The 16,687-nt window shown below is 47.3% G+C and overlaps 1 protein-coding gene across 1 annotated transcript in view; it reads left to right on the forward strand.

The window, feature by feature from the left end:
• Positions 1-13,184, forward strand: part of NUAK1 (NUAK family kinase 1) — a 71,233-nt gene extending 58,049 nt beyond the window's left edge. The window contains exons 5-7 of the mRNA XM_032346516.1: positions 4,012-4,131; positions 6,081-6,213; positions 8,969-13,184. Of these exons, the coding sequence (XP_032202407.1) occupies positions 4,012-4,131; positions 6,081-6,213; positions 8,969-10,122 (1,407 nt within the window). The 3' untranslated portion in view covers positions 10,123-13,184. The remainder of the gene's footprint in view (positions 1-4,011; positions 4,132-6,080; positions 6,214-8,968) is intronic.
• The last annotated feature ends 3,503 nt before the right edge of the window (positions 13,185-16,687 follow it).

Genomic DNA, 16,687 nt, shown 5'->3' on the forward strand with positions numbered 1-16,687 from the left:
GCGGACAGCTGTTCCTGGGGAGGTTTCTCCCCGGGGAGGTCTCTCTGAGGGCCGATGGCAGCCGATGGCCAGGCTGCCTGAGTCGTGGTGGCCAGAGTACCCACGAAGGGATGCCTCAGTCAAATGTGTGATGAGTTGTGATGGGTTACTCATTAGGGTCCTCTGAGACCCTGCTTCGTGGAGGTGCCCTCAGTTAAGAGCTTCCCCAGATCGCTTGGGGTGGTTCATTTCCCAGCTGGTGCTGAAGCTGCAGGTCCACGGACCTCAGTGGAGCAGGGAAGGATCAATTAACTGCCTGAGCTCAGTGCTGGTAAGAGGCAGGGTTGGGATTTGAACCCAGACCTTCAAACCCTGCATCCTTTATTTCTCCCATCATGCAGTGCTGCCTCTCACTCTGGGCATGCCTATTCCAGAAGTGGGTGATGATAATTCCTCTGGGCTCTGGGGTGGGCACTGGCTCTTAGCGAACCATTGTTAAGCAGACCAACCCACCAGCAGTGTCGTAACGGCTGTCATCTAGAGCCAGCTGGCATGGGAGCCGTTACAAGGGCCCTTCATGCCTGTTCTTCAGTCCCCACACAGCTTTCTGAGGTGGGTTCTATGATTATTCCCACCTTGCAGATGAGGAGACCCAGTGGCGTGGCAGGGCCCGCCCATCACCCAGTAGGGCCAACCCGGAGGCTAGCCCCAAGTTCTTCTGATCTGTCTAGTCTGCGGCACTTCCCCTCAGACCCTGCAAATAGCCATCAGTCTGTCACTCACTACCGACCTCATCAGTATTTTCCCCCAGCATTTACCCACCAGCAACCAGATACTTCCTTTTTCACCCGGTGAGCTCACAGCGATTATTCACAGAGATCCGATGTTAAACCCCCTTTAGGTACCACGTAGACGTGGATATTTATCCTTCCGCGTCTGGTTTGCTTCACTTAGCTCTGGTCTCCAAGGTGCTTCTGTGTTGTAGGGAGGCTCATTGTTTGGACGAGTGAATAATGACTTCCTACTTTCTAACTCTGATGTTTATCCAGCAGCGCACACCTCTAGAGCAGCTTGGTTATACCAAAAACTCCAAAAATTAAGGACCTGAGAGTTGGCTTCTCAGATTCCTTTTCAGAGCCCAGGCTGAATGGGGTATCAGCCTAGTGTGGGGACATAATTTGGAGCCCGTAATGGGCAGGGGTACAGTGTGGAGTCGTTAGCTTTCTCCAGAGGTTACCCATGTGTCAGCAGTGTAAGACTTTCATTCAGTTGGTTTTGCCTTACTATGTTTAAAATCACTGTTTCCCAAATTTCAGCTTTGTTCAAATTTCCCAAATTTCTTTTCTTTCACTCTCTTCCTGGCTTTTGCCTTTTCCCTCAAATCTTCTGTGCTCTTTTACTCAAATGTTTTTACTTAGCTCAGTTCACTTCTAAAAAGTATATTTATTTGAGAAAGAAGCCTTAAAATAATTACCTGAAATGGAAAAACCAGTGTTGTTTTGAGTATTGAGAGGTTGATAAAGCTACTATTATGGATTTAAGGGCGAGAAGCAAAGATTTCTCGAGCCCCAACTCTGTGCCAGTGACGGTTCTAAGCATTTTACATACTTTTCATCGTTTAATTTTCACTACGACACTGTGGAGGTCAGTCCTCTTCCTCCTCCCACTTTGCAGATGAGAAGCTGAGGCTTTGAGAAGTTTTAGAAGCAGTGGCCATTGCTGTGCTTCTGGTCGACGGCGGCTCCCTATGGCGTGAAATCTTAGAGCTGCTGCCCGAGTTTAGGTGGTTCAAGGTTTGAGAACTGTATGTGTGTGTTGATTAATACTCCTTTTCCGTTGAAGTGCCGAGAACACAGACTAATCTACATTTCTATTAATCTTCTGTCGGCGGCAATGACAGTTTTACTGGGAGAGGCTGATAAACATCAGTTTGTGGGGACTGGATTGGGCCCTAACACAAACACCCTTCTCAGGACGGATGCAGAGAGCAAGGGCGCCCGGACTGGGAGCACTCCAGGGTGATCGTGTGTGTGCAGGGATCCGCATGCTACGGCGGTGGGCACCTTTCACAGGTGCATGTATTTGGAAGCCGTGGACACTGGCGGTGGGAAGGGGAAGTCTCCCCCAACCCCCCACCCCGTACTCTGCTGGGGCCTGGCCTTGGCTGCGCTCACTGAGGACAAAGCCCTGGGGTGTGCTCTGGGGCTGCTGTGGCCTTCCATTCCTCTTCTGATGGACGGGGCACACTTCATAAGCTTCTAACCAACTTCCTGCAAGCGAATCAGAGGCCTTGATAAGAAAGTGGAATTCAGGGCAATTAAATGCAATCTGAGCCCGGAGAACGCGTTTTCTGAAGGCAGTTCGACACCAGCTGCTTTCAATGGCATTCCATTCATTCATTCAGGGGCGACTTTTAGAAAATAGGCTTATTCTGGGGCTGCATTCAGAACAGAGTCTCAGCGCCACCGGGGCTGGGCTGCTCTCTGGGCATGTGAATCGCTCAGCCTATTTATAAGCCTCCAGTGGAAATCCGGTCAGAGAATGGCAGAAGCCTGCAGCGGCTCATCTCGGGAGGCTGGAATGAAGGTTTGGAGGTGCGGCTTTGTGTTGCCACCTGCTAGCCAGATCTCCTGAGACGCTTCCCCACATCTCCTGAAACCCCACTTTCTTGATCTGCCTAAAAAATTGCAGCAAAATAGCCAGAGCATGAAATTTGCCATCCGAACCATGTTTAGCGCTACCGTTCAGTGGCGTGATGTATGCTTGCGTTGTCTGTAAATGGGCTTGGATTCGAAAGGGTGAGTTGCTCAGAGCAGTGCCTGGTAATTGGAAGTTGTTCCGTACGTGGGGACCAAGTTTCTTCTTCTTCTGCATATTCTATTAGTTGTCTTGTGCTTTTCAAAATATTTTGAGTGACAAGTATTTCTTGGGTTGGAGGCAGGTATGAAGTCGTGGATAAAACATAGATGAGGGAAAATGTGGAACGTGCCACTGCCTCAGGGGACTCAGAGTCAGATGGACAAGGAGAATTTATTCTTTATATATATGTGCGTGTGTATCTATATGTATGCATATGTATTGATATATGCTCCATATGTGTATATGTACATACATAGCGTGACACGTGTCTGTGTGACATGTATATATGTGATTCTATGTGCTTATGCACCTATGCACTCACGCACATGCTCACACAGGGAAAAGTGCTGCCATAAAGGATAGTGAATAAAACACTTCAAGAATCCAGGAGAGAAGAGAGTGATTGCACAGGTGTGCCTGTCAGAGAAAGAGGGCTAGGCAGAGCGTTCGTACAGAATCTGAAGACTTAACAGATTAATATTCATGGTGTCATCTTGAGTGATTGATTCCCCCCTACCCCGCACTAATCCTGTGATCCAGAACAAGAAAGGATCCCGGGTTCCCATTTTCTGGCTAAACTGAGGCTCAGAGAACCTAAGGGACCTGTCCTATGTCACACAGATGGCTAGTGGCAGAGTTTGGGCTGATATCTGGTGACTCAAAAACTAGCACGCTGGGTCTGTTTTACCTAGGGTCATGAAGTTGGCAGAATGAAATTCTTGGTAGAGCGGGAGTGGAGGAGGAGGGGGTCGAATTAGTGGCACTGGCCACAGTTTTCCAGAGTCACTGGGGGTACGATGTGATTTTAGGGGGACTGTTTCCAGATTAATAATTGTGTGTTGTTCTGTGCATCGGAAACGTCAAGCCTATGATTCTGTGGATGTTTCTCAGAGCAGGTCTAAACCGAAGGTCAGGTCCCTGCAGAGAGCAGTTTGGAGTAACTAAGAGAAGGTGTAGGGTGCAGATCCAGCAGACTCTGTTGTGATGCTAAGGACTGCAGCTGGGAGTCACTGGCCTGGTCCTGTGGGCTGGTTCTTTGATGGAAACTGAGGACCGGAGAAAAAATGGTGACCCAGCTGTCAGACCCACACAGGTGCTCTAGTGCTCAGATGATTCAAGGTAGGTGCCCCCGGAATGCTAACCAGCCTCTCTGGGTCTTTCTTTTCTTTGTAGATTGCCGACTTCGGGCTCTCCAACCTGTACCAGAAGGACAAGTTCTTGCAAACCTTTTGCGGGAGCCCTCTCTATGCTTCTCCTGAGATTGTCAATGGGAGGCCTTACCGGGGGCCTGAGGTGAGCAAGTTGCTGGGGTGTGTGTATGGGGGTGTGGGCAGGGGAGGAAAGGTAGCAGGGATGGCAGGAACTGGATATAAGAAATACTTCAAACAAACAAAAAAAACAAGCAAGCGAAGAAAGTTTTTCCTCATATGATTATAAAAGCCACAATATAGATATCTGGGAGGAAATTTGAAAAATCTAGAGAATAAAGTTACCTGCAATTTTCCCTTCAAGAGATAACCACTTAATATTTTTGCAACTTCTCTTTTATACTTTATTCCAGTGTTGATCTCTTACATTTCAAAAAATAATAGCAATCATTATATATATGTGTATACATACATGCGTGTGGCCTTTTATTGACTTAAAATTATATTGTGACATATTTTGAATTTGTTATTATTAAAAACGTGGTTTTGGAGGATGATATAATCTTGTATTGTATGAATATACATTAGTTTAATCACTTCCGATTGTTTTTAGTTTTTCCCTATTAGAACAAACCAAAGAGCCAAGCAAAAAACCCCCCTAACTTTGCAATGAGTATCTTTTTGCATATATCTTTGACAGCATGTATCTTCAATTAAGGAAATACAGGGTTTTTTTTTTTTAAAGATTTATTCATTTATTTTAGAGAGAGGGAGCATGAGTGGGAGGGGCAAAGGGAGAGGGAGAGAAAGAATCCCAAGCTGACTCGGAGCTGAGCGCAGAGCCCAATGCGGGACGTGACCTCACGACCCATGAGATCATGATTTGAGCCGGAGCCAAGAGGCCCAGCTCAACCGACTGCGAGGTTCCACTAAGGAAATACAGTTTTAATCACACCTTCTAATGCATGAGAAACGCATTTCTTTATATGCCTAAAGCTCTCGGGCCACGGTAAGAGATGTGCATGTGAAAACGCTATTTTGAAAATGGATGAGTTGCAAGTCATTACTCTCTTTGAAGGGATGGTTCTCTTTACAGAGAGAGGCCTCCGCTCCTTATCTCCTTTAACTAGCAGCAGCTCGGTAGGTTGAAATGTCTCCCTCCAAATATTTATCTGTTGGACAGTGTTGGAAGGCAGGGCTGCAGGGGGAAGAGAAGAATGCCAAGGGGCTCTACCAGTTGCAGTGAAGAGAAAGTCTTTCTGAAATAAGAATGTACGGGAGGAATATCGGATTCAATTTATAAAACTCTAGAAACTTGACACTGTCCATTCATCATAGGTAATGAATGTTCCTTTGATCTTTGATGATCTCTTTCTGGGATTCTAAGCCTGCGGCCTGGGATCTGGCTAGCAAGCATGTTTTATCTGGCCCCGTTAGTCTTTCTAAAAGAAAATGGACAAAGCATTCAATAATTGGGAAATTTCGCATACAAGTCTGATTTCTGACTTCCCGAAAGGATCTGGCAGTGCTGGGTCTACACTACGGTGTGGCAGCCGTTAGTTGAGGGGAGGCTGCCGCTGTCGGGGGGGTCCGTGCACTCCCACCTTGAACCTCACATTCTCTCTTGCTTTGTTCATCCTGGTTGCAGGCCTGGCTCTTGTCAGCATTTGAGTTGGCAGCCCCTGATCCATTTGAAGAAGGTGCTGGAAGGCCCTGGTGCCTGGGTTTGGAGTGAACAGCCCCGTGTCCCAGTCTGGCACCCACCCTGGCAACACAGAGGGGCTCTGGAGAAATCATTTAGCTCTCGTGTGCCTCAGATGGGTCTGTCAAATGAGGCCAAAAATAATCCAGGCCCTCCCTGTTTCATAACATCATCCTGAGGATTTAAGGAGATAATCTTTTTAGCCCTTCTACAGATTGGGACTCCTGGTCTCTGAGATGGGAAGGTCAGGCTCTGCCGCAGCCCACAACTGCACCACATATCAGTTGTCAGGCTTCGGAAGGGGGGAACCCATCTGCCACGCGCTAAATTCAGTTCCTGGGGTCATTAAGGGTGGCTTCTCAGCTCCTGTATGTCCCATCTCTCTGCTCCAGGTGGACAGCTGGGCCCTGGGCGTGTTGCTTTACACTCTCGTTTACGGAACGATGCCCTTCGATGGTTTCGATCACAAAAACCTCATTCGGCAGATCAGCAGCGGAGAGTACCGGGAGCCCACGCAGCCATCAGGTGCGTGCCCTGAGAGGGCCAGTGGTTGAGCGGGAGTGGTTGGCTTACCCTCTGTAGCTCACACTTTTTTGCTTCTGTTTTAACATTTGTAAGGAGTCCCCTGCTTTTCCTCTTCTTTTTTGCTCCAGATTTTTGCCTTTTGGCAATGCTGGCTTGCTAGGCTGCTTTGCCCAAACCTTACCAAATGGAATTTCTAGAACAAATGTCCTCTACACCAGGCAAGCCGAGAGTCCTGTGCGCTTGCTGGGTGAACCTGGGCGAGTCTTTACCATGTAGATTCAATTTCTCCACTGTAAATTCACATTTTGGAAGAGAGATCACATGAAGTCCTTTCTAGTCCGTGTGGTCATATAAACCACCGTCATTAGACCCAGTGCCATGAGGGGGACAACTGCTTTTTTTCACCACTGTGCCCCCAGCTGGGGCATGGCCCACAGGTGCTGTTGGATTATTCATTATTTATTGCTATAACAACTCGATCCCCCTCCTCCCCCACCTCCCTGGGTCAGTTTGGTGGTTTAGACAACAGCTAGGTACCCTAGCTCTCCGTTCCCTGGGTTGGCTAGAACTCTTCTAGCCTTGCTTGGGTTGCTTCTACAGTGGCATTCAGATGGCGGCTGGGCTGGGTCCGACTGGGTGACAGTTGCTCAGTGCTCCTCCCCATGGGCTCCCTCTCCACGAGCTGCCTCTCCAGGCCCCTCTTTCCAGGAGGCATCCTTGACTTATTTCGTGGTGGCCCAGGGTTCTAAGATGGAGGAAGAAGAAGCTTCCGGGCCTTCTGTGCTGGACAGGCAGATAACGTCACTTCTACCCCGCTCTATGGGTCAAAGCAACCAAGATTATAAGCTCCATCTCTTGCTAGGAGAGTGTACTGTGTGGCTGAAAAGTGTGTCCACCTGGCCGTCTTTGGAAAGTACTTAACACAGACCATCCTATATAGACACACAGCACGCACGCGTGTGCACACACACACACACACAGCCAATTTCTCACTCTTTGCAGTAGTTACATTCCACAAAGTTGCTATGGGCACGGAATGAGTGAATACCGAGGCCACATGGTTCCTAGAGCATATACAGGGCCCGCGCTCTGGTCACAGTATATTGGTGTCGACTGATCAGTACATAGCCTTGTTTTACGTATATTTCTGTCCAGAGACACCTCATTTAAACTATCCTGTGGACTCCTTCACATCAGACTCACAGCCAGCAGTGCGATGGCTCGTACCTGAACGAAACCCATCTAACACATGTGTTTTCTCCGTAAGGTCCCTCATCACAGCCTTCTCGAACTCGGGAACCAGAGCTAGCGCTTTGGGCCATTTTAAAGGACAAACAAAAAGGACAAAAAAAATGTGAAAAACATGGACTATGCAGGCTGTGAAAATTACACCTGTTTGCAGTATGAGAGTAGAAACAAGAAGGCAAGGAGGCGTCGTCTCCTTCGACCTTGGCGGGGAGCATACGTGCATGCTGGGGGTGACTCGGATTTTTTGCCACTTTGCAAATGTACATAAATGACAGGGAGAGTGCCCACACATTGATTTGGGGGTATAAATACATTTTAGTGAGCAGGAGAATTTATAATACAGAATCCTATGAATAATGAATACATACGCATATAGATAGGTAGGCAGTTAGGGGTGTGTGTGTGTGTGTGTATATATATATATATATATATTTTTTTTTTTTTTTTGAGACATTTCAGGTGACTCACCTGGTACCAACACAGGTCCTGGCACATTGCAGGAATCTAGAAAATATTTACTGAACGACTAAAGGAGCATCCTGTTACTTTTCAGGGGCGCAGCTCACCCCTGGTCGCATTGCCTGACCCTTGCCAGCTACTCATTAGGCCACATAAGTGGCTGAGGGGGAGGCGGCGCCTTCCCAGGATATAATTCACCTCCCGTTGGGGGAGCACAGTTTGATCTTAAAAGTCAATTTATAAGCTGTGAGAGTCGGTTGGTTCCTGTGGCCTCCTCAACATCCCTTCGGGGCTTTCCCCTAGTTCTCTGGCAGCAGAAACGTGCACATGGAATGTCTCAGCCAGGCTGTAAGCAGATAGCGGGTCTAGATGAGCTGTGTGAGCTGATGGCTCGGTAGGCTGCGGAGTATGTCAGAGAGGGAGAGGAGGTGAGCTCACTGGGCGTGGGTTTCAGGACTTGGCCAAGGCCCAGGGTCAGGCCAGCCTTCAGGATGGCCCCTCGCACTGCCCACATGTGCCATCCTTCTCGTTTTGCCTCTTTGACAAAGAGCTTCGCTCTCACCGTCTCAGCCCTAGATGTCCTTTTCATGCCGATACACTTTCCCCATGACCTTGAGCACTGCGTGTTTATACGAGACCACCTCACAGGCCTATAGAAAAGCCAAGGTCATCTCCCCCTGTTTTCCCTTTTGGTAAAATGATATCCACTGAAGAAATGGTGGGGCCCTGCTTGGGGTCGGCTCTGGAATCTGCTCCAGTTACCTAGCCTTCCCCATTTAATGAAGATCTGAGTTGACGGAGAGCTCGGTAGTTCTAGGACATTCCTTTGCATGGAGAAACATGCCAGAGGGTGACCATGCCCTAGCCTGTGGTTCCATGTCCTGATGATGCTTTCCGGGGACAGTCTGGAAGACTTTGGCTCCTGCTCCCTGGGGTGGCAGGACCAGGTCTCCCACATGCTTGAGCATGTCACCCCACGCCAGCAGCGTCAGCCCCATCAAGGCCAAAGGCTTGCGTGATGCATCATTCTCTTTCTCTTGTGCTACAGATGCCCGAGGCCTCATTCGGTGGATGCTGATGGTGAACCCCGATCGCCGGGCCACCATCGAGGACATCGCCAACCACTGGTGGGTGAACTGGGGCTACAAGAGCAGCGTCTGTGACTGCGATGCGCTCCCCAACTCCGAGTCGCCGCTCTTGGCTCGCATCATCGACTGGCACCACCGTTCCACGGGGCTGCAGGCCGAGGCCGAGGCCAAGATCAAGGGCCTGGCCAAGCCCGGGGCCTCAGAGGTCATGCTGGAACGGCAGCGGTCCCTGAAAAAGTCCAAGAAAGAGAACGATTTTGCCCAGTCTGGCCAGGACTCAGTGCCCGAGAGCCCATCCAAGCTGAGTTCCAAGAGGCCCAAAGGGATCCTGAAGAAACGGAGCAACAGCGAACACCGCTCCCACAGCACCGGCTTCATCGAGGGTGTCGTGGGCCCTGCCTTACCCTCTGCTTTCAAGATGGAGCCCGACTTGGGCCGGACCGCTGTGCCCCTCCCAAGCTCCCCTGAGGCGGAGGGGCCGGGCAAGCTCAGCCCCAAGCAGTCGTCCACGATGCCCAAGAAGGGCATCTTGAAGAAGACCCAGCAGAGAGAGTCGGGTTACTACTCATCGCCAGAGCGCAGTGAGTCTTCGGAGCTGTTGGACGGGAATGATGGGCTGGGCAGTGGCCTGCCTTCCCCCAGTCCCCCGGACCCTGCCAGGGGGACGTCCCATGGCCTCTCCTGCCGCAGGAAGGGCATCTTGAAACACAACAGCAAGTACTCAGCAGGGACCACGGACCCGGCCCTCGTCAGCCCTGAAATGCCCACACTGGAATCCTTGCTGGAGCCCGGCGTCCCCGCCGAGGGCCTCTCCCGGAGCTACAGCCGGCCCTCCAGCGTCATCAGTGATGACAGCGTCCTGTCCAGCGACTCCTTTGACTTGCTCGATTTGCAGGAGAATCGCCCTGCCCGCCAGCGTATCCGTAGCTGCGTCTCTGCTGAGAACTTCCTCCAGATCCAGGACTTTGAGGGGCTCCAGAATCGGCCCCGACCCCAGTACCTGAAGCGGTACCGGAACCGACTGGGAGACAGCAGCTTCTCCCTCCTCATGGACATGGACGATGTGACTCAGGTCTACAAGAAAGCTCTGGAGATCTGCAGCAAGCTTAACTAGCTCCCCAGGGTGTGGGGCTGGGTGGTGGGTGGGTTTGGGGGAGCCGTGGGAGCGATGACTTGTGCTAGTGAGCTGGTTACCTCTTTGCTGGCTGTGACAATAGACTGAAGAAGGATCGGTGCCATCTTGGTTGGCCCAGTTTGCAGCCTTGAGCCAGCACCTGAAAGGGAGAAGTGGGCTGTCTGCCAGTCCTGCCCACTGCCAGTCAGATTTTAGGTCCTAATTGGCATTTACTTTGTGGCACTTCCTAGAGGACCAGCTGTCCAGGCGAGGTGGTATTGGCCAGCACTAAGAGGGAGGGGGGGAGGAAGCATATGGGAGAGGGAACATACACCTAAAAGTTGTCCAAATACTCCTGGAGGAAAGGCAAGAGAGACTGGGGCCATCTGCCTGGGGTGAGCTCAGACCTTGCTTCTTCCCTCCTCACGTGAACAGGCTTGGTCTGACTGCATGGGGTAGACAAGTAGATTTCAGCCACCTGAACCTGAATCTGTGATTGATAGGTAGTGGCTGCTGGGTGTGCTGGTGCCAGTACCCTAGGCACATGGGAAGGAGTGCTGTGATTGAATAGCAAAGGCTGCCTTGGAAATGGGAAGGGGAGCAGTAACATCCATGCCATGTGGTTGCCATCCCTAACATGGCTAAGCCCTGAAAGTGTTGGGTCGAGGCATCCTGTGGGATCTATGCTTATCTTTCATGCCTCTAGTGGGTCCTTTGTTAATTTGCTACTCTACCTGGAATGGAAGACAGGGCCTTGGGCAGAGAGAGAATGCTCTGAACACCGCTAAGGTTTAAGAGTCAGCCCGTGGTGATTTTTGGGCTTCTTGCTGTCTCCCACTTCTTTCCCAATGTCTGCCTTGCTCTTTAGCACAACCTCCCAAGGGTGGTCAGGGAGAAGGAGGAGGATGTCAGAGATCAAAACTCTGGTGTGTAACAGAACTTGGGACCCTCTGAGGTTTTTGGGCAGATGAATGAAAATTGGTCCACACCAGCAAGAGGGCAATTTGTCGATTTCTTTAACATCTCATTATTAACTGGAATGCTGCCTTTTGGGTTCTCACCTGCATGAATTGGATGTGACGCTGTCCACAGTCTCCAAAGGAATAACTGGCTCAATGATTTACCCTGTTTACTACTAGCAAATGGTTTTCCCATCCACCAAGTGTAGAATCTGCAGAGGCGGGCGAGTTTGCTTCTAGGGAGTTAGTGTGTAGGTGGGATATTTGGATGAGGAAAAGAAAGGTAGGTATAAGGTGCTCCCCCTGTATCTAGGGATTCTGTCATGGGTTTGAAGTCCTAGACTTTGGGGGAAAAGAAAGTTCCACCCATTCAAATAAATAAGGTGTTGAAAGAGCAGAGTGGGTTGGGAGGAAGCATATAGAAGAGGGAACATTTCCCAAGAAGCCATCCAGATGGTTCTGGAGGAGGCAGAAAAGAGGTATAGCAAGACTCTTATCATAAAAAGTAATATAACTAGGTATTTAACATCTAGACACCCAGATTACAGGTGATAAGATGTCAGTCCCACAATGGGACATCTTCAGATACTGGGTTTGGAAGTAATGTCTCATGGGGGAATTTGAGATGACTTCAGATCCTACTGGCTATGCAAATGGAAAGGCTTGTTTCAAGATGGTCAGCCTCTACTAGCCACAAAGGCATACAAGGAGGACTAGTCTTGAGGGGTATTTTTGGGAAAACCAACAGATAGTAGTTTATAGGGAGAATGCAAAAGAATTCACCGTAAGGCACTGAGAACATTCTTTGGAGTAAAACTGCCCTAAGAAGATGGCTCCATTTCTCCCCTTGCCACCAGCTCTGGTGGTGTGGCTTGTGCATGCCTTCAGGTCCACCTGGGTGGTGTGTTATGGGAAGCTTCTCTGGTTTCTTTCATTCAATTATACCTCCTTCCTGAGCTCCAGTATAGGTTCAAAGGGAAAAAAAAAAATCTGTAGATAGCCAATTGTGTGTGTGGGAAGTGTGGGTGCATGGAGGGCATCCTGCAGCCTCCAAGCTTCCCATTCCTTGTCTCATTTGTGTAATCTGTTCTGGACAGCCTGTATGGCCACACTGCTGGTCCCGCATGCATGGCAGCTGGCCTCGTTGGTTGCTGTCAATATGCCTAAGGTTTAACACCTACCTACTTGGTGAGACATTTTTTTTCCTTTTGCCAAGTGATTGTGTCCGTTTAGTATTTTCCATCCTTCTACAATGACACTATTAAGGAAAATCATTCTACTTCTCCCCTTTCCCCCGAAACCCCTCCCCCCCATGCATGTTCTCTTTTGTCCATCAACCCAGACCGTGGATTGTGACAAAGACTGTCCTCCACTCAGAGGCAAAGGGTCTGAGTTGAGTCCTGGTGTGCTGCTAACTAGCTGGTGGCTTGAGACACCTGCAGTGTTTGGGCGGCTAAGGTTTCCCTTTAATGAGGACTGGAGGGGTGGGGTAGCCCATCTCTCAGGCCCCCTGCCTGCTTGTGACATTCTGCTAACACCTTTTGATTCTACATGCTGTGTTGACTCTGTCCTTTCAAGGAAAAACCTGGAATAGAAAAGCCCTGACATGCAGCTCCCTGCTTCCTGATTAAGTCCTATCATCCCTACCAGCCAATCCCCGAACAAGGAAGTCCTGCGTGATTCATTTCCATGGAATTACAAGTGAGAGACACTTTTATGACCTGGTGGACCAAGCGGGAGATTCCAGGTCAGCTCTCCTGGTCCTTTCCTGGCCTCTGTTGGCCTTGCCATGTCTTAGTTTACACATTTGCCAAAGGAGTAGAATTATACTTCTTTTTACAGGTAAATTTTAAGGCATGATCAGTTTTCAGGAAGTGCTTCAAGACCCTAGGCGAAATGAAAATGCTAAGTGCTCCCTAACTTTCCATCCCTGTTATAAGGTGCTGCTTCTTCGGATGATGGGGAGCACTTTTCAGGGGGAAATTCAGGGGAGTGTCGCCCTGGCCTGCTGTCTTGAGTACAAATGTGAATGATCAACTGACTGCTTTTTGCCAAACTGGAAATGTTCTGTAGGGATTTACTGGCATGGTATCATTCCTAGAAGAAAAAAAAAAAAAAAAAGAGAGAGAGAGAGAGAAACTTGACTGCACATTTTTTTTTTTTTAAATCCGTGTTGTGACTTTTATTTAATTTCTATTTTTTTTGTTTTGGTAATAAAAAGTTGACTTTTTTTATTTGAATTTGTCTTTTTTTATTTATTGGTCTGAAAGGCATTTCAAAGGTATTATAATAATATATTGGTGTAATTTAATTGGTGCAACATGCTTTATGGCTCCAGTCAAAATTAGTTTTTGTTCATTTGATTGGTTTGAGCCCAGAACAGCCTACGGGGGAAAAATGCTGGATAACAACCCAAAGTGTTTGTATTTTCATTGGAAATTGACTTTTGTTTTGTTTTTCTTTTTTTTTTTTTGTTTGTTTGTTTCCATTTTTATTTTTAAATTAAATAAATTGCAATGAACTGAACCGAACTGGGACCTTGTTTCTTTATTTGGTTGATTTCCTCTTACTTAATCAAGTAAGTGACAGAACGCGTTTATGTAGCAGAAACCCACCCAAGCTAGTTTATACACAAAGGGGGAATTTATTTGAAGTTTTTGGAAAAAGAAATGCAGCCAGCGGTGCAGCTGGAACCAGAACTGGAGAAGGCAGAGCCGAGGGAACTACAGGCCCTTTTTTCTGCTCCTCTTCGCACACTGGCTTTCCTCTCTTCCTCCTCTTGTAGCCTAGCTTTCTCCCTGATTTTATGACCCAGTTTGGTTTACCCCACAGCTTCCAAATTTACACGTTCTCTGGTTCCAAAAGAGAAGATGGAATGGGTTCCTTCAAACTGGACTAGAGACAGCATGGAAGGTTAATACCCAGTCATGCTCTCTCCTCCTGGCTCAGCTCCCTCTGCCTGGCCTTTCTTCAGCAACCCCCTCTGTTCTCAGGGCGGCCAGACTGCTAATCTGATTGCTCAGGGTCCAAGATCAATGGGCCGTATTTCCCAGTGGGAAAAGCCACTGCTCTGCCACTGATAAAATGACATCTGGAGTCCCATTTTGCCATTATTCCTTGCACGAACAGACCCTCTAGGAAGCTCTTACAGGAATGAATAATAGGGTAAGACTGGATCCCAGTCACAATAGCAAATGACATCAAACCCTATTGTAGTATCAAACAGAGTCATGCTCTATGCTGAATAGCAGTGTTTGGGGATCCGTGCAAGAAGTCTGACTTTGCAAAGAAATTGCAACTTAAACCCCTTATCTGGTCTACTGGGAGAACATCTGATACATCTTGTCACATTTAGCTGGTAAAACCACAGGGCATCCAGTTCAGCAATAGATGATTTTTTTTAGTGTAAGTATGTTCCATGCAATATTTGGGTCATGCTTATACTAAAAAAAATAAATAAATAAAATAAAAATTATTTATCTAAAATTCAGGTTTAACTGGGCTTCCTGTATTTTATCTGGCAACCCAATCTGATGGAGCTGATTTGGCTAAAATGGCCTCATACCTGATAAGGTGGAGGGCTGGGGAATGGATGTTTCTGAGGCAGCCTGCCGAATTAGGACCTCTCTGTCCGTGCCTCTGCAGCTGAGCTGCCATGGGAGGACTCTCAATTCCAACTTGCACTTAATGATTGCTAATGAAGCAAACTGCTTTGTGTCTCTGTGCCTCTGTTTTCTTGTCTCTCTGATGGGTACATGGATTGCTACCTTTATTGTAAAGAAGGAATGAGAGAACTAATATGAAGATGCCTTGAGTGTAAAACTCATTATGAATGGGAGTCCATAATCCTTTCGTTACAGAGCAACATCCACTGACATATAAAGGTTAGGGAGGTAACAGGAGCAGCTGGATTGTCATGGCGTGCCTGCTAACTGATAGGTTGTGAGGTCAATGGAGGAAAACTGAGAGAACAGTATGTATGGAGCTGCTACAGGGCGCTCACTTTATCCTTATTCAGTGGTGAGTGGCAGACACCCAGCTCAGACCATGTTAAGTAACAAGAGAAATTTACTGCTTCATGTAACTGTGAAGTGTAAAGGTCTGTCTCAGTCAGGCACGGCTAGATCTAGGCTTCATGAGATGCCAAGGCCCTGTTTTGCACCCACTCTCCCTGGATCTGGGTTTCATTCTTAGGCAGGCTCTCGCCACATGGCAGCAAGACAGCTTCTGGTAGTAGCAGTACTACAAGGTCTTTTTAGCGTGTGATCCTGGAGTCAGGGAGGGATGCTCACTATTCCAGCATTTACGTGCCAAGGAAGGAGTATGATTGATTTTGTTGGGGCTCTCGTGTCTTCTTCTTGCCTCATCGTAGGGGCCAGATGGAGAGATGCTCTGATTGGCCTGCCTGGATCATGTGCCCACCCTCCTGGCATACCTGAATGACCGCGCCTTTAGAATCGCAGGAAGTCCGCGGAGGCGGCTCATCCAAAAGAAGGGAGGCAGAGATAATGAAATAAAGTTACAGGTTTTAGGTCTCAATTTCCTCACCTATAAAACAGCATTAAATAATCCCGGCTTTCAGGGGAGCCTCGTGGCTCAGTGGGTTAAAGCCTCTGCCTTTAGCTCAGATCATGATCCCAGAGTCATGGGATCGAGCCCCGCATCGGGCTCTCTGCTCAGCGGGGAGCCTGCTTCCTCCTCTCTCTCTTGCCTGCTTCTCTGCCTACTTGTGCTCTCGGTCTGTCAAATAAATAAATAAAATCTTAAAAAAAAGATTTCAGAATTATTGTGAAAATTAAATAAAATAAAGTACCTAATACAGGGCTTGACACATAGAAAAAATTTTTTTCTTCTTTCTTTCTTTCTTTCTTCCTTCCTTCCTTCCTTCCTTCCTTTCTTTCTTTCTTTCTTTCTTTCCTTTTTTAAGTAAGCTTCATGCTCTGCAGTGGAATCCAACATGGGGCTTGAACTCATGATCCTGAGATTAAGGTCTGAGCTGAGATCAAGGGTCAGATGTTTGATGGACTGAGCCATCCAAGTGTTCTGACATCAGAGGATTTCTAATTTATACTGATAGTGTCAGGGAAGACAACAATATAAAATTGTTATATTATATTATTAATATATATTATATATTAATATATTTTATTTATACATAATATATATTTATATATTATATAATATTATAATATATAATATATATAATATTATATATTATAATATTATAATATGTAATGTGTAATATATAATATATAATTATAATATATAACATTATTATATTATATTTTATATATATAAATGTTAACAATATAGAAAGCAAATACGTTCATTAAGAAGATTTTAGTTGTCAAATTTATTGTAATAATATGAGAAGATCCACCTGGAACTGGTTTAAACACTAAAAGGTTTTTATTAGCTCATACACCTTGAATTTTAGAAATAAGGTAGATGTCATGGTTACTTAGATCTAGTGAGAAAATGGACAATAAACAAACTAATAACCCCTCCCCCAAAATTACAGATTATAGTAAGTGATATGAAGGAAATGGATAGGGTGCAGAGATAGAGAATTAAGGGAGAAGGTACCTCTTACAGCAAGAGTAGTC

The sequence above is a fragment of the Mustela erminea genome, chromosome 6 (assembly GCF_009829155.1).
Source record: "Mustela erminea isolate mMusErm1 chromosome 6, mMusErm1.Pri, whole genome shotgun sequence".
NCBI classification, from domain to species: domain Eukaryota; kingdom Metazoa; phylum Chordata; class Mammalia; order Carnivora; family Mustelidae; genus Mustela; species Mustela erminea.